This window comes from Salminus brasiliensis, chromosome 6 (assembly GCF_030463535.1).
Source record: "Salminus brasiliensis chromosome 6, fSalBra1.hap2, whole genome shotgun sequence".
NCBI lineage: Eukaryota > Metazoa > Chordata > Actinopteri > Characiformes > Bryconidae > Salminus > Salminus brasiliensis.
This window is the reverse complement of record NC_132883.1, coordinates 45,744,963-45,770,213: the sequence shown is the minus strand read 5'-3', so window position 1 is coordinate 45,770,213 and position 25,251 is coordinate 45,744,963. Positions and strand designations below refer to the sequence as shown.

General features: G+C 42.9%; 3 protein-coding genes across 4 annotated transcripts; 2 read left to right on the top strand and 1 right to left on the bottom strand.

Moving 5' to 3' along the window:
- The first annotated feature begins 1,092 nt into the window (after positions 1-1,092).
- unc119b (unc-119 lipid binding chaperone B) lies at positions 1,093-6,516 on the top strand. Its single transcript, XM_072682584.1, has 5 exons — positions 1,093-1,376; positions 2,290-2,403; positions 2,818-2,926; positions 4,410-4,582; positions 5,682-6,516. The coding sequence occupies exons 1-5, from the start codon at positions 1,163-1,165 to the stop codon at positions 5,792-5,794; spliced, it is 723 nt and encodes a 240-aa protein (XP_072538685.1). The 5' UTR covers positions 1,093-1,162; the 3' UTR covers positions 5,795-6,516.
- Positions 6,517-13,941: 7,425 nt separating this feature from the next.
- c6h12orf43 (chromosome 6 C12orf43 homolog) lies at positions 13,942-16,952 on the top strand. The gene is made up of 6 exons (XM_072682583.1): positions 13,942-14,157; positions 14,365-14,395; positions 14,469-14,567; positions 14,669-14,757; positions 15,651-15,744; positions 16,544-16,952. The coding sequence occupies exons 1-6, from the start codon at positions 14,070-14,072 to the stop codon at positions 16,884-16,886; spliced, it is 744 nt and encodes a 247-aa protein (XP_072538684.1). The 5' UTR covers positions 13,942-14,069; the 3' UTR covers positions 16,887-16,952.
- An 835-nt stretch (positions 16,953-17,787) lies between these two features.
- On the bottom strand, positions 17,788-24,406 carry hnf1a (HNF1 homeobox a). 2 transcript variants are annotated; one of them, XM_072682582.1, is made up of 10 exons: positions 24,027-24,406; positions 21,778-21,977; positions 21,321-21,501; positions 20,586-20,788; positions 20,350-20,498; positions 19,895-20,033; positions 19,606-19,794; positions 19,101-19,216; positions 18,628-18,712; positions 17,788-17,923 (listed from the first exon to the last, which is right to left on the bottom strand). In XM_072682582.1, exons 1-10 carry the CDS (start codon positions 24,350-24,352, stop codon positions 17,793-17,795), a joined length of 1,719 nt encoding a protein of 572 aa, XP_072538683.1. In that variant the 5' UTR covers positions 24,353-24,406; the 3' UTR covers positions 17,788-17,792. The 2 variants fall into 2 exon arrangements, 1 of the variants encoding a protein (XP_072538683.1); XR_011979841.1 differs by lacking the exon at positions 19,101-19,216 and having other exon boundaries at positions 17,839-17,923.
- Positions 24,407-25,251: the final 845 nt, after the last annotated feature.

Here is a 25,251-nt window from a genome sequence, read left to right as displayed (position 1 = left end):
GGGAGCTTATCTAGAACCTCCACTGTAGAACTCCAGCTCTGACTGGGAGAGCTTATCTAGAACCTCCACTGTAGACCCACAGCTCTGACTGGGAGAGCTTATCTAGAACCTTCACTGTAGAACTCCAGCTCTGACTGGGGAGCTTATCTGGAACCTCCACTGTGTGAAGTTTATTAAATAATAATCTTTAGAGTTTAACTCCAACCTACTCTGAATGACTTGTTTCAGTTAAAGTTAGATACTCATCATTCAGTGCATTTTACTCTTTGATGTGAGTCTACATTAGGAAATTAGCTAATTTAGCATTAGCTAGCTTTTTAAAATGAAGTAGAAAATAAAATTAAAACCTACTTTTCCTTTTTAAAAACAAACCTAAAATATTATTTTTGTTCCTAATCAGTATTCCAAATTTAATATAATGTAAAATAACTGTATATACTGTTATTTAATATTATCTAATGTTGTTTAATATAAACTGTATCATATATGATGTGATATTAATCATTAATTTAAAGCCAAAATTAAAATGATTAGAAACGCTCAGATTGAGGAAGTAAACACAGAGAGTAAGGTCTCCATGGCAACTTCAGAACCTCTACAGCCAATCAGAGGCGCCACTGTCTCTCGGCGTGGCTTCTCCATAGTGACGCGCGACGCCATCTTAAAACGAGTGGCTCTCGCGTAGTGAGGGGGAGCGATTCTGTTCGGGTAACCGATTCCTCTGAACTGTCCGATTCAAAGAGTCGAACGTGCGAGTTAGGGATTCGTAGCTTCACCATCACGCCAGCATCACAGCAAATACAGTAAATACAGATCAGAATATTCATAACAGCATTTATTAGTTTATAAAATTGTCTCATAAATGAGATAAAAGTTCAGTGAATCTGATTCTCTACTCACAAAATGCAGTAATTATTATCTTTATTTACATGATTTAACATTAAATGTGGCACGTTTTATGACTTTTATTGAGCGTTTTAGCGTTTTAGGTTAAAAATGCCAAGCAAAAAAGTTTTAACTCAGTAAATCGGTTCGACCTTATTGTGGAAAAGAGTCCGGATCAACAGAGTCGACTCGCTCACGAGTCGGACATCACGCTTAAAAGACGGACGGACGGACGGAGCTAGGCGCTGCAAAGGAAAACACAAACCCGAACCTGATTATGAGCGCTCCGAGATCGCGACACGAACCGGCGGCCGCCGCCGTTACCGGGCCGGACTCCTCCGGAGATAGGAAGCAGAGTGGAGGCGCTCTGAAGCGGCTCAAACCCCGCCGAAGCCAGACGGACCGGCGGCCCGCCACCGAGGAGGAGCTGCGCGGGCTGGGGAGAGCCATCACCCCGGAGGAAGTGCTGGGGCTTCGTGCAGTCACTCGGGGTAAGGACGGGGGAAGGCCGGGTTAAAACTTACTGTTTTGCTCTCTTTTTAGTTGGACGGTCTGTTTAGAACACGTTTAGAACCGGGTCCGGTACGGTAATGCTGAATATGAGGCTGGAATTGGCATCTTAGTGGAATTTTCCGTTCCACCTTAAATAGTGCAGCAGTTCCATTGAGGCGCTTATAAGCGCCTCAATGGAACTGCTGCACTATTTAAGGTGGAACGGAAAATTCGAATTAAGAAAAGTGTTAATTGAGATTTAACACAAATATTAATACAGTTTATTTAATACATCCATTGCTATAGTTCAATTTACAGAGTTTACAGTCATATGAATGCTGTACATTACAAAAAGTCCATCTTTCCATATATAATATCAAAACATGTTTACATTACATTACATATAATTATATTCTGAATATCTAAAAACTCAGGTGAAGTTGGGAAATATTGAATATAATACAGTCATATTAAAATGTGTGTGTGTGTGTATGTATGTATGTGTGTATATATCTATATCTATATCTATATATATTACACATTTTCATTTGTGATTGTTTTTGTTTACCAGCTGTTGTTTTTCCCTCCCAGTATCACCATTAAGTCTACAGTGAAATCCATCATGCAGGGTCTTCCAAGTCTGAGAACCAGTTTTTATGTATCGCAAGGGGCGTTCTAGCTAAATATAGCCTCCCGCTGTATGAACTGTGTGTTTACATTGCTAATTGGAAAACATTCCCAGACCCAAATCTAAGCCTAAGACTAGCCCGAAAAGTACTATTATTGTTCAGTCGGCTTTAATGTTGGAGACTATGTTTAATCCCAGTCTGGAAAACTGGCCTAATCTGTTGTAACTCATGTTCTAATCAAACTAATCACTTTTATGGATCATCTTTACCTGTTTATTGGCAGATTACCTGTGTAAGCCTGAGGACAACGTGTACAACATTGATTTCACACGCTTCAAAATCAGAGACCTGGAGACCAGCACCGTGCTCTTCGAGATCGCCAAGCCTCCACACTGTGGTGGGTCAGCGCCTGGCCTTACACTCTTTACAGTAAACCTGTATCTGTATCAGCTGATACAGTGTCAAATGTTTGTGGACACCCCTTCTACTGACTGCATTCAGCTACTTTTAGCTGCACTCATTGCTGACACAGATGTGCAAATGCACACACAGCTTGTCTAGTCCCTGTAGAGAAGAAGTACTGCCAATAGAATAGGACTCTCTGGAGCAGATCAACATCATGACCCTATTGGCTCCATGCTGCCTAATAATGCCAGGCGTGGGCTAGAGGGGTATAAAGCCCCCCAGCATTGAGGAGCAGTGGAAGAGCTGTGCTCTCTGGAATGATGGTGGATCTTCCAAATTTTGACAGAGAAGACTCTGATTGGCTCTGTTCTTTTGTTAACGTGCACATTCTCTCTCACCCTGTCAGATTTGGACGAGGAAGACGAGGAAAATGTGGATGTGGACACAAGCGCTGGACGTTTTGTTCGGTATCAGTTCACCCCAGCATTTTTAAAGCTACGCACAGTTGGAGCCACGTATGTCCATACACAAACGCACACACAAATGCCAAATAGTCTAATGTCCAAATAGTCTAACCCGGTCTAGCGCTCATCACGCTGCGTCTAACCCGGTCTAACATTCATCGCGCTGCGCCTAACCCGGTCTAGCGCTCATCGCGCTGCGCCTAACCCGGTCTAGCGCTCATCGCGCTGCGCCTAACCCGGTCTAGCGCTCATCGAGCTGCGCCTAACCCGGTCTAGCGCTCATCGCGCTGCGCCTAACCCGGTCTAGCGCTCATCGAGCTGCGCCTAACCCGGTCTAGCGCTCATCGAGCTGCGCCTAACCCGGTCTAGCGCTCATCGAGCTGCGCCTAACCCGGTCTAGCGCTCATCGAGCTGCGCCTAACCCGGTCTAGCGCTCATCGAGCTGCGCCTAACCCGGTCTAGCCCTCATCGCGCTGCGTCTAACCCGGTCTAGCGCTCATCGCGCTGTGAAATAGCATTGCACTTTCAGTATAATGTCCTTTATTGACATTTTTGGGACTGGTGAGGGTTGGATGCTGTTCTGCAGTTCACGGAGGGGGAAATCGTAGTTTCCTCATAGGAATGTGTGATTTAGTCACTGTGCCGTCACTGTCCAGTGTAGGTCGCCGCTGATGGATGGCGACTGCTCTGTGTTTACACACACACTTTCAAACAAAGACACTGTGTTATGCTAACTGCTCCGTCGCTCGGCCGGCGTTATTAGCCAAATTCCTCTCACTGATGAATAAGTCATGAGTTGGCCACAAGTAGGGCCCTCAGTTCTGATGTAAACAAGAGTTCTTCAGAATAACAAATAATAATACTTTTTATTTATGTAGCACCCAGGAAGAAGAGGAATGTGGAGACACAAATAAATACAGAGAAAAAAACTAAAATAAGACGATGACATTCGGCGTGGACCAATAAAAACCACACGCAAGGACAAAATATAAATAATTATTAAAAACTCAACTAAAAGTAAGAGCTGACCATAGAACTTGAAGAACATTTATTCTGCTTTAAAATGCAGTATTTAATGTAATTAAGAGGGTTTTTTTTATATGTTTCAACGTATCAATATTTATTCATAGTGAAATTGTCTCTGTATGTATGTGTACATATACATATATGTAGGGGGTATAAAGCCAGTGGAGCTCCAGTGTCCTCTGGAATGATTGTGGTGCTCCATACGACATCTTGACCTCACTAATGCTCTTGTCAATAAGTGCAGTGAAATCCTCACAGCAATGCTCCTCCAGAATCTAGTAGAAAGTCTTCTTCCCTAGAGACAGTTAGACAGTTACTCCAACAGAAGCAGGAGAATCTCCCTTGATTTCGAAAGACGGTGTTCCAATACTTTTGTCCATATTGTGTCTTTATATGTACATGTAAACAACTTTTAGTTCTTTTTGTTCTCTCTCTCTGTCTCTCTCTCTGTCTCTCTCTCTGTCTCTCTCTCTGTCTCTCTCTCTGTCTCTCTCTCTCTCTCTCTCAGTGTTGAGTTCACTGTGGGCGATCGGCCTGTGAATAATTTCCGGATGATTGAGAGGCACTACTTTAAGGACCGCCTCCTGAAGAACTTCGACTTTGATTTTGGTTTCTGCATCCCGAACAGCCGCAACACCTGTGAGCACATCTACGAGTTCCCCCAGCTGCCAGAAGACCTCAGTAAGTGCACCTTCCGTCTCCGGCTGATGGTGTGTGTCACTCTGAGGTGGTGTCGTCTTCATGTTGGGTTTCTCTCACCCTGCGGTGAACACGTCCGGTCCAAACCCCCAAACGTTTAGACCAGCATACCTTTCTCTCCTGATTGTCTCTGGATCACCTGGTCATCAGCAGGCCCTTTTTTACACTTCCACACTGGGAAAGGTGACAGTCGTCATAGCAGGGAAAGCACAGCCGCCGCCGCGAGACGGAGAGAGTCGAGAATTCTTCCTCTTGTTTTCTCACTTCGTTTTGAAAGCAGACAGCGGCTTTTGACGAGCTTCTCTCCCACAGTTACAAACGTTAGCCTGCCTTTATCTGCCCAACCTGCTGACCGAACACCACGGAACAGCGGCCAACACGAGGAGCCGCGCAGCACCGCATTCTCCTCTCAGGATTTATAAAAACATCTCGGGGAAAAAATAAATCGACTTGGCCCAACTAAAGTAAAATATTGAGCTGACCTTTGACTGACCCTTGATCTAACCAGGCTTGGATCAGGTTTCCGGCCTCAGGTTACACTGAGCTCAGCTCAGGCATACACACATAAAGGTCTTAATTCCTGTGTGGAGTCAGCTGTGTAGAAATCTCTACGTTAATCATATATGTGGTTAATATGCAGTAATAGCATGTGTCATGTTTATATGATATAGTTTTGTAGGGTATTTACAACTCAAAGAACCGGAAGGTTCAACAGACCTCTTTAACTAAAGAACCCTTTAACCGTCCAGATTGTTTGTTTAAGTTCTGTACAGAACCATTGCCTTTACTGAAGAACTCGTTAAGTACAGCCCTAAGAGTGTAGATTTTGTAAAACTGGATCTGAGGGACACCAGCGGTCACTGAAATCCATGGTTATCTGTAATGGCATTTATTATTTCTCATTATTGTTGTTATTATTATTATTATTATTAGAAAGAAATTCAGTTTAATCTGTTCCGAAGTCGGACTAACCCGTCTTCACTCTGGATGGTTAACGGTCTCTTTCTCTGTCTCTCGCTCTGTCTCTCGCTCTGTCTCTCGCTCTGTCTCTCGCTCTCTCTCTCTCTCTCTCTCTCTGCAGTTCGTCAAATGGTGGAGCACCCGTACGAGACGAGGTCGGACAGCTTCTACTTTGTGGACAACAAACTGATCATGCACAACAAAGCAGACTACGCTTATAATGGAGGCCAATGATGCTGCTGAAGAGTTCAGGGTGTGCTTGTGAATGTGTGAGTGAGCGAGCGAGCGTGTGTGTGAATGTGTGTGTGTGTGTGGTATAACAATAGGACCACCCCTTCACTACAAACACGTTGTGTGTGTGTGTGTGTGTGTGTGTGTGTGTGTGTGTGTGTGTGTGTGTGTGTGTCTCTCTGTCATATATATATAAATATATATATATATCCACCTTTTTATTCCACGCTCTGTCTCCACTGCCGAACACCGGACCCCTCACCTCCTCCTCCTCCTCCATACGCTCCGCTCAGATTGAGGAATTATTTTTACTTCACGCCCACCGCCGTGTGGGAACCACATTAGAAACAACTTTCTAGCAGGTCATCTCCTTCCATCCCACACTTCGTTCAGCTTTTACTAAGGAGCCCTAAATTAGCATGAACTTAGCATTTCTGTTTTCTTGATCTGATCAGTTTAGTGTGCTTCTCTAAGCCACGCCCACTAATGTGGAAGTAAAGCAACAGTAGCTATAGAAGAACACAAGAGGGTGGAGTCTGGAGAGGTCGGCTGGAATGGAAACGGCCTAAACTGAATTGATCTGATTGGTGGATTTGGGTTTGTTTGGGGTTTGTTTGTTTTTTTTTTTTGTTTCGACCTGAGCACAGGTGTGTGTTTTGGTAATTGTGAGCCTTGACTTTGCAAATATGTCACTTTTTTCTTATATTAAACCCTTTTATCCTGCATATTTTTAATGTCTGCCCTGCTCTAATGCATTCATGTAGAGCTGCTGGAGGGTGTTGACAGTCTTATGAGGTGAATTATGCACGTCCATAGAAGGAACGCACTCCAAGATCCAGACTGGTTCTGGAAACTCAGGCAGTGTTTTGGAGTTTATCATTAACCGTATGAAAATACAAGGCTGTGTCTACACTGCAGATTTCCACACCTCACACTGCTCCACTTTCACACGGCTAAATGCTGACATCTGCAAAACCAGGCCATCAGGCTGCCCTGTCCAGGCGGAGAGACTGTAGAGATGGGTACTAGGCTCTGTTTGCGTTTTTAAAGGAGTATTTCAGAATTTAACCCCCTAATCTGTCAAATGAAGCATCTGCCCATTGACTTTCACTATAAGCAAGTTGTGAGTAAAGCGGTTGTCGGATCCTTTCTAAGTTCGGGGAGGTGTGTTGAAATAGTTGTCTGTGGTAGTTGACTGTATGCGACAGACGCAGCAGATGGGGATTAGGTTCATTACAACTGGAGTACCCCTTTAAAGCATCGCCCATTGACCTCTATTATAAATGAGTTTTGAGTGAATAGATCTGAGTAGGTCTGTTTTAATCCACCACACACACTACAGCTGCAGCAGATCGAGATTAACGTGAAAATACTGCATTTTTCTTTAAAACCCAGAATTGAGTTTCATTGCTGTTGAAAGAAAATACTATTTCCAAAACCTTCGCTTAATAGAAGACGGAGAAAACATCAACCTGAAATGTTTTAAACGGCTTTATTTCTAAAATGACTTTTTGTTTTCTGTTGATCTGTTTCTCACAGCTAGCATGTTAGCATTTAAAAACTGGGTGTTATAGAAATGCTTTTCTTTAAAGTATGACCATTTACGGGATCATCTGCCAAAATGCACACCTCTGATCTTCATCAGTTTAGCTCCATAGCTGCGTTTTCATGCTGCAGTCTAGCTACCCAATGTTCCACAGTGCTAGCTAGCTAGGTGTCTAATTTCCCATAGTGCTAGCTAGCTAATCTGAAGATTAAGCAGTTCTAGCACAAGCAGATGATCAGATACTGAATTGTATACCATTGTTTTGGGTTAATGTTCCTCTCCGTGCTGTTTTATTGATCTTGGCAGACGTTTAGTGATGTTTTTTGCCGTTTTTCCGGTGTTTTCCGGCCTCTCTCTGGGCGCTAATCTCAGGGAGCTTGGGCTCCATCTGTGTTTGACGTGTGTGAGTGTCCTCGATGTCGGAGACATCTGTCTCTCTTCATGTCTCGTGTTGATTTGATTTCCCCCCGTTACTAGTTCTGATCTGGTGTCTAATGCAGAAGTTTAGCTGCTCAGAACTTCACCTCAGAAAGTCCAGTTTACAAAAGCAGAGCAGACCAGCGCCGCTCCGGGCTAATCAGGCCATCCCACAGGTGGTAGCGCCCTAGTCAACACGTCTAGCATTTCTGATTCTGAGATTTGTCTCTCTATTTCTAGACGTATTCGCTTGTTTATCGGGTAGTGTTGCTATGACTGTGTTTAAGCATCTCGTAATGAGAAATAGTAGATCTGTATGAACTAGATTTGAGAGGATTTGAGTGGAAAGTGTTGATTTCTGTGGTGCGGCGGCCTGCTGCTGTTCTCTAATACAGAATGTAAACGGATTTAGGGTGCTAAGTGCATTAGCAGCTCTGTTCCCCCCTTGTTGTTGTTTGTTGGGTTCTAGCTACCTATTCACACTTTACATGAATGGCCTGGATGTTGGCTAATGTGGCGAACACTGAATGGAAGCAAGTCGCCTCTTTTTCGCCTCGTCCTGTTTGGTTGCTGTTTAGCAACATTAGCTTTTTTTGACTGAACCCTTCATTTTAAGATGCAGATGGAAATGCTTGCTGTTTATTAGTTATTCAGCGTGTTAGAGCGAACCTCGGGCTGGGCGATATGGTACAAATACTATATCATGATATTTAAAGACTTTTTCCACAATACACGATATTTGAAGACGATACATGTAATTACAGACTAAAAACTTCAGCATCAGATTCTTATAAGCTGCTGTTCAGATCCTCTCCTGTACTGAACATCTAATGAACCCTTCAGTCTAATCACACTGTTAGTGATGAACCCTGCAGCTGATCAGTGTTTATTAACACTAACAGTCTCCTCCATATGATCAGAACAGCTTACTGTATCACCATAACAACATTTATCACCATACGATAAAATATCCTCATATTGCCCAGCTCTTTTATGATTACTCTGATCGCGTTAATCATCATCACGCTGCACTTCATCTCACACTGCCCCGGCCCGTGTCCGTTGTTCTAGATAACAGAATTTGCATCAGTGGAAATCAGGGGTGAGGCGTAGTCCAGAGATTTGTAAGAGATGGTAGAGCGAGCATTGCTTTAAACATTTTCTCTCTCTCTCTCTTTAATGTTACAGTGCTTTCTAAAAACTGCCCCCAAATCAGTTCCCTATTCCTCTGTTCCTGAAGTGTCCTTAATCATACAGGGTGTGGAATACAGTCAGGCTTACCCACTCTGATCTCTCTACAGTGGAGGTGAATAGAAGCAGGCGTCGGTCGCCATGACTACAACAACACAGATACAGCCCATAATTTATCTCCTATCCAAACCTACCAGTGCAGCTACACGAGTCTTCTGAGTTTTATATGGAGTGATGATGATGATGATGATGATGATGATGATGAAGGTAAAATAGTGAATAGAGAATCTGAACTAATCCAGTTCTCTTTAGGGACTACTTTCTGTAGCTGCACTACACCCTGCAGCATGTATCCCTCCACCATTTTAATGATCTGATGAATTTGGCTCTAAAACCGTTCTCAGGTACTCTGGTAAAACAGTGCCTCAGGTATCAGGCAGTGTATTCATGGTTCCATTCACCACCATTGTGAACAGTTCTGGCTGGGTATGTTATCTAGAACATATATATGTGTGTGTATGTATATATGGGGTTCAAATGCAATTACTAATCAGGGGCTGTGATTGGTCCAGATGCTCACAGAACACAGTAAACATCGTAAGGTTGGTAAGACGGCTCATTTGCATATTGCATCCATCTGCACTGCACAATATGATCATCTAAAATGTAGTCTGATATTATAAATATCTAATCTTCATAAGAGTGGTGTCGGATTATTATTAAAAACATGGTTTTAGATATTTTAGTGGAGTGATGTTAGATTAATCATTCTGCTTCACTAGATCAATTTCATTTACTTAACATTAAATAATTATTACTTTTATTAGCTAAAGCAAATCAGATCAGAATCAAATGATCTTATCTTACAGCAATTTCAGTTGATTGTTAAATTATTAAATATAAAATTTGATCACTCATCCCTGTAACTCAGAAATCAGGATTTTCTCTTTAAATAATTCGGTCTTAATCCATCTTTGAGTCCTAGCTAAGACGTTTGTATGAAATGGTAGAGCGAGTATTACTTTTCACGCTCTCTCACGCTCTGTGTGACTGTTATAATGTGTATCAGGGATCTATACATGAGAATTATTTGAAATATTGACGTTTCAGATAAAGGTTTTGTTTGTCGATATCTTTTGCCGTTTATTGTAAAAATATCAATATTGTGATGATCCAGATGCTGAGTATCAAACAGCCCTGCAGCAAAGCAGCTGTGCACTCAGGCTGAATTTGTAGCTGTCAAACAACAACCATCATATTAATAATTACTAATGACAGTAATAATTACAGGGGAAACTGTGTCTGTGGGTTTTCTATCAGAGCCTCTTCACCGGCTCGCTGAATTTCAGCTGAATCTCTGCTTGTATCCGTTATCTGCTCACCCCAACTCAACCCGTGTGGAAGTGAGCTCTAACAATCCGCTCCAGCTGCTGTTAAATATTTGATTTTGAGCTTCTTTAAAGCCTCGGAAATCGATTCCTGAAGCCGTTTCATCGCTTAATGTAGGAAAACGGTCTTTCAGTGACCCCTCGCCACCTCTTCACTTCACTGGTTACTCACGATCTTTGCTCAGTTACCATGACGACAGCCTGTGAACCAAGTTGTTTGGTCACTCCAGCTACACTATGTGTCCAAATGTTTGTGGACACCCCTTTTAATGAATGCATTCCGATCAGAGTGCACACACAGCTTGTCTAGTCCCTGTAGAGAAGAAGTGCTGCCAATAGAATAGGACTCTCTGGAGCAGATCAACATCATGACCCTATCGGCTCCATGCTGCCTAATAATGCCAGGTGTGGGCTAGAGGGGTATAAAGCCCCCCAGCATTGAGGAGCTGTGGAGCAGTGGAAGAGCTGGGTTCTCTGGAATGATGGTGGAGGAGCTCCATCCAGTACTTTTGGGAGGAGTTGGGGATGATGAAGTGGGGTGGTGATCATAATACAACATCCTGACCTCACTAACACTCTTGATGTTAAATGCAATCAAATCCTCACAGCAATGCTCCTCCTCCAGAATCTAGTAGAAAGTCTTCTTCTCTGGACAGTAGAGACAGTTACTACAACAGAAGCAGGATCAGCTCTTTAATACCCTTGATTTCAGAAAAAGAAGCAATGAATAAGCAGGTGTCCCATTACTTTTGTCCATATAGTGTACTTAGAAATGCTGTCTGTTGGTGTTGCTTGTTTCTTTAATAAACTGGAAAATGTTTTTTTTTTTATATGATGATAAACATCTGTTTTTTTCTGCCTTACATTTTCTCAATCTTCTTTGTTTTTGTTTGTTTGTTTTGTTGGTAATGAAGCCTGTATCAGGACTTTAGATATCTAAAAAAAAAAACCCTGCCAACCCCCGAAGACCTTGTTCTTCAACTCAGCAGACATCAGATACTGAAAGCACTGCCGGTGCTCAGGCTTGCGGGCGCACTGGTGCAGTGATAGATTACTGACCTTCTGAACTCTGAATTGTGGAAAAGCAGATCTCGCACCTGTATTTGACGCCAAATCCCAGCTCAGTCCCGACACTGACCAGTTTAGCGTTGACCAGACACGCCCGATCTGTCCGCTGATGATTCGCCACCAATGCAGAGACATGATGAATGAAACTGTGTTTAATGTTTGTGAAGAATTTGACATGCATTCACTGTTCTGTATGTGGAGATAAAAGTCATGACTTTTACGTTTGATCCGTGAGATCCTTCACATCTTTAAAAATCAACATTTTTATTTGGAAATAAAAGGCTTTTATCTCATAAAAATGAACATGAAAGTCATGACTTTTGTATTTTAAGAAATTGAAGATGTTTATCTTATGAAACCAATAAAAATCAGGATTTTTACATTTAAAAAATTAAATTAAAAAATGAATCAAGACAAGATGATAAAAATCATGACTTGTATATTTTAAAAAGTTATGACGTTTATCTCGTAGGGGGAAAAAGAAAAAAAATGTAAAAAAAAAGTTATATTTGAAAAAAATGATGTTTATTTTATGAAAGGAATAAAAGTCATGACTGATATTTGTAAAGTTAAAAATTAAAAAAGTTAAAGTTACATTTAAAAAAGTTATTAGTCATATTTTGAAAAAAAAAAAAAAGTCATGACTTTTACATTTAAAATAAACAAAAAACATTTGATTCATGAGATGCCTCACATCTTTAAAAAAATCAGACCATTTTTATTTGGAAATAAAAGACTTTAATCTTATAAACATAAACATGAAAGTCATGACTTTGGTATTTTAAGAAATTGAAGATGTTATCTTATGAAACAGATAAAAATCAGGATTTTTACATTTAAAAAAGAATCAGGACAAGATGATACAGATCATGACTGTATATTTAAAAAAAAGTTATGAAGTTTATTTTGTAGGGTTTTAATTACATTTGAAAAAAAGTGTTTATCTTTTGAAAGGAATAAAAGTCATGACTTTTATATATATTTTCTAAATTTATGACACTTGTATTTTGAAAAACATAAATGTCATGACTTTTATATTTGGGGGAAAAGGACTTTGGTCTCATTTTTAAAATATATGAAAACTGTACACATGAGGAAACCCCCCTCTCTGCCTGTGCCGACTGATGAACGTTGTCTTGCGTTTTCTTTGTTCTGCTGGAATGAAATTGAGCCCATGTTCTTCTTTCTTCATAGTTTTATCAAAACTGTATTAGAGATAAGTTCACATTAGAACTTCATCTGTCCGTCGCCTTCTGTGTGAATTCCAGTCGTTTCTTAAAAAGAAAAGAGAAATAAAGCATATTTCATTACAGCGCTGCTCTTCTGCTCTTTTATGTCTCCAGAGCTGCTGCAGGCGCGCTCCTTTTCTCAGCTCTGAGCTTAATCACAGGTGTGTGGAGGGTCCTGGACCCGTCCTGCAGGAAACTCCATACTCAAGAAGTATGGAGACATGGACTCCTGAAGACCTCTGAAGGTGTCCCGCTGTGGTCTCTGGAGCACTAAGACTAACTGTTGCCAATTTACTGGTTGTCCCTCCTTGGAGCACTTTTTGCATACCAGGAGGGAACCCCCCATAAGACCTGCCTGATGTTCTGGAGATGTTCTGTTCTGACCCAGTCATTGTCTAGAACATCACAGACTGGTTCTTGTCCAGTAGGGGGCGGTATAGCTTGTCATTTTCAGAAGTGTGTCTATTTATTACTAATTTATTTTCAGAAATTTAATGATTTCAGCTCCAAAACAAAAACAAAAACAATATATATATATATATATATATATATATATATATATATATATATATATATATATATATATATATAATGCAGATAATAAAAAGTAATTTACATTTATCGTAAAAATGCAACCTGTAATTATTTGAAGATGCTGACGACTAATATTAGTAAAGTGAGCCAGCAAAACAGAACATATGTGGCAGAAATGTAAAACAAATTATAATTAGTAAAATAATACTTCATAAAATCACAGAGACTATTCTTACAGTTAGCTACATGCTAATCAGCTAGCCGAGTACACTGTTTATAAGCCTTACTTTCTGAAAACACAACTACTTCGAATTAAACCACAACGAAATGATCTTTTATTAAGCTCGTAAAAAGCCGGTGAGCATAAATGTTTACAAAACCCCCATTAAGCCGTTATCTCCACACTAACTGCGCTAGCTGTGCTAATACTAGCGCTAGCCCACAAAGTACCCTAGATATCAACACAAGCCGCAGCCGCAGTCTCACACTAGAGCAAACGTGAATCCCATTGGTCAACCTACCAACACAGAGCGCTCTGATTGGTCAGTTTTGCGAATGAGTGCCTCATGAGCAGAGAAGTGTGTGAGGACGTGTATAGGGACGCGACCGTCAATGTTTAGAGACTTTAACTACAGATTCCGGTCCACTTTTTCACTTTCCCTCGCAAAATAACTGTTATTCTATTTAACTGAGCCTTAATTGATCAGATCTGAGGGAGGTCAAATCCTAGTAGGATTAGAGTAGAACGAGAAGTGTGTAACGTTGAATCGGGACGCGGCCATTACGAGCAAGCTTCCGCTACTGCACACTAGCTAGCTCACATGGGGCTCAGTGTTATTTAGGATGAGGGTTTAGCTGCTTGCTTTGCTGTTATTGCTGCTTTTATCGCTCCCGGCTTTGTGAGGATGAGTGCAGCTGACAGCAGCAGTGAAGATGAGGACACGGCCCGGCTCAGAGAAGCTGTGTGGAGTGGGGGAACAGGAGCACGTGGAGGTATCTATCTGTCTGTGAACTGAGACGGGTCTATAATCAGGAGCATGCAGAAGTCAGACTTTTATCATTCTGCCTTAAATCTGAACTGTCCGTTCCACCTTAAATGACCTGAATTCAGCTGCACACACACACACACACACACAGCATGCAGAACCAGTCTGGGCTCCTGTACTAATCTGCTGCCTGCTTCTGTGTGGTAATGCTCAGGTGGAGAGAAGGCTGGCAGGCAGAGCAGGAGGTGAGCATAGCTCTGCTCTTTCTCTTTGTCTTTAACTGAATGGACATTTCATAAACAGCATCAATGTCAACAGAGTGGACACGTCCAAGCATGAGGAGGATGGGAATGAGCTTCAGACCACACCAGAGTTTAGGTCTCATGTTGCCAAAAAGTTGGGGGCAATTCTGGACAGGTGAGGTTTTTCACCGTATAATAATCTTAACATATTAATAATTTATTTACACACAATTTTGGAGCATCAGAAACGACCTCTGTGTATCTTCTCTCCTGCAGCTGTATCTCAGAGGTGTCCTCTAAACGTCCAGATTCCAGTCCACAAGCTCCTGAAAACAGAGAAGATGAAGATGATGATGATGTTGAAGGTGAGTCTGCTGGCTGAGAAACATCTCACTGTTCGGTCAATCTGAAGGTAAAGGTGCAAGTATCTGTCACTGTACTATGTTTAGAGCGGTGGGCAGTGAACACCAGCGTCTGGGGAGCAGAGAGAGGGTGAAGGGCCTTGCTTAAGGGCCCAACAGTGGCAGCTTGCCGAGCCCGGGTATCGAACCCACAACCCTGTTATCAATATCCCGGTGCTCTAACCGCTGAGCCAAGGCCTCCCAACCAACCATGATACACCAATATGTATTTTTAATATATCCTCCTGTGTCTGTGGGATTATGAACCAAATATAATCCTCGATTATTTCAAGCATGACCATTTCTTCATCCTTTAGAATTAAACAGGCTGTTAATGTTAGTTAATTTATGTAAATGAGGTCTGTTCTGACTGGCTGCCCTGTATTGTGCCTCAATCTAAAAGCACTCCAGGATGAAACACTCCGTATAACTTTGGCATAAGTAGTTGCTAAAATATGAGGATGTGTGTGTGTGTGTGTGTGTGTGTGTGTGTGTGTGTGTGTGTGAGTAATAAGACAGTGTAGCTTCCATATGTGGACAGTATAGACCGGGAGAGACAGTGGTACGCTCTTGAGGAAGTTTTAGGAGGTACTGAGTGAACGGACCGTGGTGCTCCGTAGGCCATTGATGCCAGAGGAGATTCACGACTGGCACAGAGCGGTCAACACACAGCAGCAGCTGACTGTGTCTGGGGTCACTTTTAGGGGTAGAAAACTACGTTCTGTTAAAAATCTGCACATTATTGGACTTGCTGTCAGTCTTGATGGATGTCCAGCTGCAGTATTTGCTCCACGTTCTTTGAGAAGAACCTCAGTGATGCTGTAGATACTGATACTTCTGCTTTTTTGTGGCTTCAGGTTTTCGAGTTTTCTCCACGTCTTTACCAGGAAAGTGGTGGAAGGAGCCGACCCCGCCTCCTGCCCCCAAACGCCCACCAGCTCCCAGCTCCAGGTAACACCCTGAACTATAACACCATATTTCCATAGTCCCAGTTTAACACCACCACTGGAACCACAGCACCACATTCACTGAAGAGCGTTAAAGCCGACTCACCAGCCCCAGAACTGGAACTCCGGAAGCACTCTGAGCTAGCTGAGTGACGTCAACTGACCCACTCTGATCTCTCAGGTATCGGTCGGCATGACTACAACAACACAGATACAGCCCATAATTTATCTCCTATCCAAACCCACCAGTGCAGCTACACGAGTCTTCTGAGTTTTATATGGAGTGATGATGATGATGATGATGATGATGAAGGTAAAATAGTGAATAGAGAATCTGAACTAATGCAGTTTTCTTTAGGGACTACTTTCTGTAGCCGCACTACACCCTGCAGCATGTATCCCTCCACCATTTTAATGATCTGATTTTAAAAGCAGGTTCTAGAGCCGAACTCTTCTCAGAACTCTGGTAGAACCGTGTCTCAGGCATCAGGCAGCGTCTTCATCACCATTAGGTGAAGAACTTTCTGTGAGGAGCTTTTATTAGAGCTTCAGACGTCTGCTTCCCTTCACCTCCACTGTAGAACCACAGCTCTGACTGGGGGAGCTTATCTAGAACCTCCACTGTAGAACTCCAGCTCTGACTGGGGGAGCTTATCTAGAACCTCCACTGTAGAACTCCAGCTCTGACTGGGGGAGGTTATCTAGAACCCGGCAAACCCACCAAACTCTGCAGGAGTGTTCACCTTTTAACCTTCCTGCTGTAATATTAGCTGATATCTGATCTCTCTCTCTCTCTCCCTCAGTGACAGTGACAGTGAGATGGAGCTGAGGTTGAGAGAAGCTGCTGTTTCTGTATCGGACCTCATCGGACCTCCATCGACAGAGAACATCAAGGAGAGCAAGACGACTGTGAGCGGAGGAGAGGATGAGGATGATGAGAAGAGTTCAGAACCGAATAAAAAGAAGAAGAAGAAAAAGAAAAAGAAGAAAGCGTCTACTGAGGAAACCGAGGAGGAGGAAGAGTCGTTATCAAAAGGAAATGATGCGATCAATTATAAACAAAGGACACATGATCAGATCACAGAGGAACCAGTGATGAAGAAAAAAAAGAAGAAGAAAAGGATTAAACTGGTGGAGGGAGAGTGAAGGACTGGTGTTGCTGGGTGTTGTCCATGTTTTATCATTGTAAATAAAAATGATTTCAAATGAAAAGTCTTCTGATTGGGGCGGGGCCGAACCACTCATCAGAACCATTACCATCAATTAAAGATATATTCTGCACTTCCTATTGTATTCCTCCACTTGTAGCCTCTGACAAGACAAGACAGTGGTGGTTCAGAGGTTAGCGCTCTCGGCTATTGATGACAGGGTTCTGGGTTCGATACTTGGGCTTGGCAAGCTAATGGTGAATATTGTTGTCTTGTCACCATTAGTGTTGGACACAGATGCAATTTGGCTTCTGCCTTTAACCCATCTGTGTAGTGAACACACACACACACACGTAAAACACAGTGACTATGAGCGTGCATGTCCGGAACAGTGGGCAGCCACTGCTGCAGGGAGCAGAGAGAGTACAGCACAGTGGCAGCCTAGGAACCCACAATCCTGTGTGTATATATATATATATATATGCGTTCATGATTGTGACATCACAACCATGATCAATTCAAAACTAGCTTTGCTTCCATACAGAGACTATATGGGCTGGAGAACCAACTACATGTTTCCTTAGAACCATTTATTAATTTTCCACAGTGTGGCCCTTTAAATAGGGTGGCCCCCACCTCCCTAACTATGTGTTCAGGAGCATTACTGATGATGCCGTAACCCTCCTTCCATCGTCTCAAATCAAATAGTGCTGTCTTAAAGACAGAGGCAGCAAAGTAGCAGAACGCTCAAGGGTTCATTACTGAAGTGAGTCAGTTCAGAGTCAGTGTCGACTCTTCCAAAACTGAAGGCAGTTCTACAGCTCCATTATTTCAATAAGAAGCAGCTCAGGATCCCCCCGCCCTCCCGCCCTGCTGATGGTATGATCCACTGTTGCTGCTGCTGTTACTGTGCGGTTGAGACCATCTGTGCAGGGATGTAGGGGTCGATTTCTCCTGGTGGTGAAGTGAGCAGGTGAGAGGTGTGTGTTTCACCGGACTGGGTTTGGGAGTACAGCTCCAGACTGCCTGAAGACACTGAAGAAGAGAGAGAGTGAGAGAGAGTGAAAGAGAGAGAGAGGTTACTCAGGAGTTAGTGCCTTGAAGATGGTGCCACTGTTTTTAGCTCTGCTTTGGATAACAGAGAGACCTACAGCGTCAGAAAGCACATCATCAAATCTGTCAGAGAACTCTGAACACCTCCACACGCTCTCCTCAAAGCGTTTAGCCCTGCAGTTAATTATATTATTATACTAGCAGTGCGGGTCTGGCAGGTTGGTACACTAAATATTAACACACTGCTAACCTGTTTTGTACTAACAGGAGGTGATGAAGCGTTGCTATGCCAACGTCATAATTATTCCAGGTGCGAGTAGTGCCTCCCTTTTCCATTTTGGGATAATGTGGAATAATAGTGTCCATCAAAACCACACTGTGCCCTGGTCACTATCACCATCTTCTAGTGGTGTCTGAAAACAAAGTGCACTGTAACAATCCCACAATGCACCACAAAAAGGAGTGTACAAACAATGTACCCCGTTGAGATGGAATACCCATAATTCATTGTGTCATTGTGCCTGGTTTAAAAATTCACACTCAGCTCTCTGAGGAAGATCAGATCCCTATACAGGAATCTGGGTTTCAGACACAGCTAAAAGCTGACCGGTTCTAATAGCATAGTTAGTGTAACTAGTTTTGGACTGTGGATTTCACATGTGCAACATTTATGTTCTGGACTTTACCTGGTATAGGTGAGCTGGGCTGCAGGTGTAGAGACTCCTCCTGTATCTGTGCGTCTGTGTGTTCCTCAGGATCTGAACTGAGAGCCTAGCACACACAGAAGAACGGTGGGGAGGTCAGAACAGATAGCTCTGCTGCTTTTCACTGAAGTAGCTCTATCCAATCTTTGGTTGTTGGTTTTGAGGCACGCTGCGTTGCCAAAAGTATTAGGACACCTCTAATAAGTGAGTTGACGTCTTTCAGCCATACCCATTGCTTAGTGGTGTATAAAATCAGGTATACAGCCATCTATCATTTACCAACACATTTCTGGTCTGCTAGAGCTGCCCCAGCCAAGTGTAAGTGCTACTATTGTGAAATGGAAGCGTCTAAGAAATGGATAGAAATGTAATCTTCTAATATTTGGTTTTGAATAAAAAAGGATAATAGACTGAAGTTGCTGTAATGAACTGGATTTGAATAAAGGAAAAGCCACCTGTCGGACTGTGGTCAGACTCGTGAGGGTTCCTATGCTGTTGCTATCAGCGATGACCATGGCCTGGGACAGGAGACTGGAGGATGGGTACGAGGTCAGATCTGTCTTACTGTACACTGAGAAACACACACATACACACAGACACACACACAGTCTATCAGTGATCAGTTTCATAGTTCACTCTGAAATACAGTTTTAGAGTTTTTTTTATTACAACTATTAATCTTTAATTTATTAAATAAAGTAAATGTATTAATTTATACTGGTAAACTTACTATTTTATTGCAAAGAAGTCTTTACATCTATGAAAATATGTAATATTATTATTATTACTATTATTATTATATAATAATATTATAGTATTTAATTTATAATTTTATACATTTCATATTATTATTATTATTATTTAAATATTACAGGCATATTACAGGAATAGTTTGAGTCAAAGTAAAGCATGTCTCAGTGGCTCTGCTGAGATGGCGGAGGCTGGGTTAACTGCACTCACTGTGGCAGGGCAGTTGTGTCATGGTGGCCATGAAAGGGCTTGGCCCGAGGTGGCCCTGCAGTTGCTGTGTGATTGGCTGCTGCGGGGAGCCATGCAGCTGCTGCTGGAAGGAGATTGGCTGAAGTGTGGTAAACCCGCCCCCTACGTTGTTGATTACTGGAACCGTCTGTGGCTGAGTGGACGTCAGTCCTGTGGATCAAAACGCAAACACACCTTAAAACAGCCCAAATACACACCGACTGTTTTCAGTCCAGATGTGTGTACAGCTGTGTGTGTGGGGGTGTGTTACCTATCAGCAGTGAGGAGTCTCCCAGGCTCATGACGCTGGGTAAAGAGGCCATAATGAGACCCTGTGGAGAACCGGCGCCAGACACGCCGTGCAGAGAGGTGAGGGTACTTACAGGTGGGAGAGAGCCACCTACTGACACCTGAGAGAGAGAGAGAGAAAGAGAGAAAGAGAGAGAGCAGTGTAATGAGGAGCAGAGGCGCTGCCAGGGATATTGGGCCCCATTAAACAAACACATGCATTCTTAGGGCCCCTGTCAGTCACAGGCCCTTAGTATCATGGAGGAAACATGTTGGCTGCTGGTTAAATGGTTATTAAGACTTCTTATTAACAACACCAATTAATTAAATATTACTAACAACACCTTCTATTACATTACAAATCATATTAATAGATATTCAGGGCTTTACAGTGAACTGGTTTACAGTACAGTACAGTAGTGATGCAGTGAAGCTCACTAGTTTCTGATGCTGTGTGTCCAGCAGAGTGTGGCTGGGCTCCAGTTGGACCGGACTGCCCACCAGGTGACCCCCAGCAGTTCGATCCACACTGCCGCTCCGTGCTGACCCCAAACTCTCACACACAGCAGACTGGGAGAACTTCAGACCTGAGAGACAGAGAGAGAGAGGGGTTCTGTACTGTATCTATGAGGGCACAAATGTATTGTTGTTGTTGTTGTTGTTGTTGTTGTTACCTTGTGTGGGGCTGGGCGGGAGTGTGTGTGCAGCACTCGATGCTGATTGGCTGCTGTACGGTGTGTCCAGCGCCAATTTGTGGCGAAAAGCTTCTTCTTTACGTCGGTTTGCGAACCAGTTATACACTCTGACCTCAGTGACCAAATTAGAGCCCAGCCCGGCCAGCTGGGACGGAGACACACCCCTCTGCAGACACTCCGCCCTGAAACACACACATGCACACACTCAGAGGCTTCAGTGAGTCATATTACTTACAGACAGTGACCTAGCTAGGTGGTTGCCATGGTGTTGCTTGGTTGCTAATTGGTTACTATAATGTTGCTAGGGTGTTACAGTATCCCAGATCCAAAGTGGTTGCTTTGGTATACCAGGTGATTGCTGTGGTGCTGCTAGGGGGGTTGCTTTAGTGTTGCTGGGTGTTGGCAATAAAGTTGCTTAGTGGTTGCAAGGGTGTTGCTAGGGTGATACTATAGGCAGTTGCCTATATATCTAAATCCAATGTCGTTGCTATGGTGTCATGTTGTTTGGGTGTGACCAAGTGGTTGCTATGGTGTCACAGGTGGTTGTTAGGGTGTGGCCAAGTGGTTGCTGTGGTACCTCATGTGGTTATAAAAAGGGTGCTTAAAATGCTGTACCTCATTCATTCCTAGGGAAAGAATTCTGTTTAAATCTGTTGCTATGCAGAAACCGCTCATCCAATCAAAAGGCTTTATACACGCTGGGTGAGCACTGACCGGTTACACTCCTCCACCAGCCCCTCTCTCTCCTCCTTGCTGGGGTTCTTCTGTCGCTCGTAGGCCTGGAACAGGATCTGCTGGGACGCCGGACCCCATTTAAAACGGTTTCTCCGCCCCTTCCTGCCCTCGTCCCCCGTCTCCTCTCCTGATAACACACCCCGACTTGCATTCGTAAACTCTGTCCATCAGGGGAGAGGTCAGTTAGTCTGATTGGACTGATTGGACATTTAACAGTATGGGCAGTGTCCAGTACACTGCTAACAGTGCAGTCTTAGAGAGGGAAATGATCCTAAATCTAATCTAAGTATCAAATCTAAGAGATTATTTAGTATATATATTAAATAATGATTTAATATATTTATATAGAGAGATTAAGAATCCTATTATTATTATTATATAATATAAGACAATACATTATAACAATATAATATAATATAGTAAAACAGTTACTCACGCCTGCTGATCTCGTCCTGTTTTTTGACGTACCAGCTGTAGAGGGCAGCGCGCTTCTGGTTCTTCATGGGCGTGCCTTTGTTCAGGTGTTGGGACAGGTGAGACTGGTTCAGGCCTGTGGACTCCACCACCTCTCTCTGAGGGAGGTTATGCTGCTGCATGTAGCTCTTTATTATCTTAGCTACACGCCACGGGTCCTCTCTAATATACACACACACACACACACACACACACACAGTCGGTATAATTTCAGTAAGCTTATTTCTGAATCTTTTCGTGGTCCATAATACAAATCTGTGTAAGCCACAGCGCACCCTGTTGCTACAACACTGGAATTCCACCATATGGACAAAATGATTGGGACGCCTGCTCATTGATGGCTTCTTCTGAAATCAAGGGCATTAAATGAGTTGATCCTGCTTTTGTTGGAGTAACTGTCTCTACTGTGCAGAGAAAAAGACCTTCTACTAGATTTTGGAGGAGTAGCATTGCTGTGAGGATTGAGGATTTGATTGCATTCAGCGAGAAATGTGTTAATTAGATCAGGATGATGGACGATCACCACCCCACCTCCCCAACCAATCAAGTAAAATGAATACCCCTAGATTCAAGGTGGTTGCTAGGTTGTTTGCATTTTTGGTGCTTAGTGGTTGCTAAGGTGTTCCTAGGCTGTTGCTAGACTTATTACCAAGTGGTTGCCAAGTGGTTACTGTGGTATCCCATTTAGTTGATGGGTGTTTGTCTAACCTTACTCTAATCGAACATAAATAATACCCTGATTTTTGGACTTTAGGAGGTGAACTTAGGAGTGTGACTGCAGTGCTGATGTCAGGGGGTTGAAAACGAACATTAGAGAGAAAAGAGAGAGAGAGAGAGAGAGAGAGGGATGTTGACACTGTAAGATAAGGCCCTGGTCGAAGGGTCAGAGTCCACTGAAACAGACTGTCAATAAAAGCTGTGCAAACGTACACACACATACACACACACACACACATACACACACACCGACACACACAGCCACACACACAGCCACACACAGCCACACAAACATATATACGAGAACTTGTCCAAAAGAAAAGCCTCTTTGATGCATTTTTATCTTTAAAGCTCATGTTCCTCAACCACCCCGTCACAAATCTGCCCCCAAACGCCAGGCCCTGAGACCCCCACAGCCCGGCAGCGCTGCTATCTTTACAGTCGGCTCAGAGAAATGTACACACAGCCTCACTGTGCCACTCTGTTAATTTTAACCAGTCCGTGTAGCTCATTTATTAAAGAGGTAGAAAAGGCCTGAGAATAATGAATAGGGTGGGTAATTAGTAACCAGAAAAGGTGGAACCTCTCTCCTTTATATTCATCCCATCAGCTGGAGAAAGAGCAGAGGAGAGCTGGGATGGTGAGATGAGGGGAGAGAGGGAGAGAGGAACGCAGCGAGGATGGAGAGGAAGATGAGAAGAGGGGCTTTAAGGAGGAACCTCACCGGTAAGAGCAGAAAAAACGACACGTTTGTGGCCTTTACTGGTTTCACTGGAGAGACCAGTTCATTCACTGCAGTTAATTTCAGGCAGTGGCTTCACTGACTGCAGTGTATATAGAGAGTATATAAATCTATATGTAATGCGTATATAGATTAGGCATATAGTGTAGGCTATATGGAGTATAGAATATGGCATGTACTGTATATTTATTTTATATTGAGTGTATACAGGGTACATGTAGAGTGTATGTAGAGTATGTATGGAGTATATAGAGTATATACAGAGTATATATTGAGGGTATATGGAGTATAGCATATGGCATGTACTGTAGCATATATGGAGTGTGTATTTAGAGTGTATGTAGAGCATTATTCAAGTATATATACAGAAGTATATACAGTGTTTGTTGATATATATACATTTAGGATATACTTATTATATATGGAGTGTCTATGCAGAGTATATATAAAGTGTATATACAGTATATATGGGCTATATATATTTGTGGTGTGTATTTAGATTATATAAAGTGCGTATATGGAGTGTATATAGTGTATGGATGGAGCATATATAGAGTATAAATAAAGTATATATGGGTTATATATGAAGTGTATATGGAGTTTTTGTAAATATATAGCATGGTATATATGTATATGTTGTGTATAGGGAGTATACAAGGAGGAGGGAGATGTGTATATGTGTAATATATAGGGTACATATTTAAAGGTATATACAGGCTGTTTAGGCTGAATATAGACTGATAAGCACTCACTGCAGCAGCTGGTCCACTTCTGCTCTCTGCCTGGCGGCCTCCTGCGGCGGCAGCTTCTCCAGCTCCCTGAAGATCGGTGGAGGATAGTCCATCTCTCCTTCTTCCGAGCTCTCTCCATCCACACGGTCGTTCCGGTCACTCCGGTCAAGCCCGGCTCGCTCTCTCTCCCTCTCCAGCTCGCCCATGGCCTGCACCAGCACCTCTCTGGTCAGTCCGGAGCCCAGCAGTGACCACAGCAGCTGCTCCTGCAAGGCCGAGAGCCTGCGCACACTTCCTGTTGATGTTTGCTCTTCTCCTCTGTCCATCGCTCTTTCACCAGAGTCCATGGTCTTCTGGCTGGACGGTGCGTCTCAAGAACTGACCACAGGCATATATTTACTAGCACACTGCAGAGATATGCAGAGAGATACACACACCAAGTAATGAGGACACCATCGGGTTCTCAGATCAGTACACAAACACTAATAACACACACACACACACACACACACACACACACACTACTGGTCAGTAGTGTGTATATGTGTCTATATGCATGGTGGTAAATAAAGTAATGATATGTAAACAATAATAACTTACACACACACACACCCAGAGAGTCTCTCCCGGCTCTACAGGTCAGCTGTCGTCCCTGACTGTGGTCAGTCTGTCCACATTAAACCGTCCAAGCGCTTGGTGTCCACTTCCACTCGGCCTTCTCCGTCTCTGACCGCAAACCTGCTGCTGTTTTTGCTTTCAAAGGTGCTTTTTTTTCTTGTTGCTTCCCACTTCTCCCCCTCCTCCCTCGCCCTCTGTCTCTCTCTCTCTCTCTCAGACTGAACTTTGGCCCCATCTCCCTCCATTCCCGGTTCAGTTCAGAGTGCAGAGTCTAACCGTGACCCTTCAGAGCAGAGAAAACACACACACACACACACACACTCACACACATACACACACATACACACACACACACACATACACACACACATCTTCATCTGCAGCTCCACCTGGATTAAAAACTGTTTATTCCTCCTCTGTGCATGTGGAGTAAACACAGAGCCAGAAGGCTACAATACAGTACAAACAGTGTACACACACACACACACTCACACACTCACACACACACAGCCATCTCCCGATTTGAAAAGAAACTGAACTGAATCATTTCTAGCATAAACTGACACGCTGCCTTCTTTATTATTATTATTATTATTATTTTACTGTTTCTTCTTTTAGATTTTCTTTA

What these genes read in the sequence shown, in the direction of transcription:
- unc119b (XM_072682584.1), top strand. Translation starts at nt 1,163, where the DNA reads ATGAGCGCTCCGAGATCGCGACACGAACCGGCGGCCGCCGCCGTTACC. An exon ending in CGCCAAGCCTCCACACTGTG is followed by an intron (nt 2,404 to 2,817) that starts GTGGGTCAGCGC and finishes TCACCCTGTCAG; the next exon opens with ATTTGGACGAGGAAGACGAG. An exon ending in CCAGCTGCCAGAAGACCTCA is followed by an intron (nt 4,583 to 5,681) that starts GTAAGTGCACCT and finishes CTCTCTCTGCAG; the next exon opens with TTCGTCAAATGGTGGAGCAC.
- c6h12orf43 (XM_072682583.1), top strand. Translation starts at nt 14,070, where the DNA reads ATGAGTGCAGCTGACAGCAGCAGTGAAGATGAGGACACGGCCCGGCTC. An exon ending in TTGGGGGCAATTCTGGACAG is followed by an intron (nt 14,568 to 14,668) that starts GTGAGGTTTTTC and finishes TCTCTCCTGCAG; the next exon opens with CTGTATCTCAGAGGTGTCCT. An exon ending in AGATGATGATGATGTTGAAG is followed by an intron (nt 14,758 to 15,650) that starts GTGAGTCTGCTG and finishes TTGTGGCTTCAG; the next exon opens with GTTTTCGAGTTTTCTCCACG.
- hnf1a (XM_072682582.1), bottom strand. Translation starts at nt 24,352, where the DNA reads ATGGACTCTGGTGAAAGAGCGATGGACAGAGGAGAAGAGCAAACATCA. An exon ending in ACACACAGCATCAGAAACTA is followed by an intron (nt 20,034 to 20,349) that starts GTGAGCTTCACT and finishes TCTCTCTCTCAG; the next exon opens with GTGTCAGTAGGTGGCTCTCT. An exon ending in GCCCAGCTCACCTATACCAG is followed by an intron (nt 17,924 to 18,627) that starts GTAAAGTCCAGA and finishes TCTCTTCTTCAG; the next exon opens with TGTCTTCAGGCAGTCTGGAG.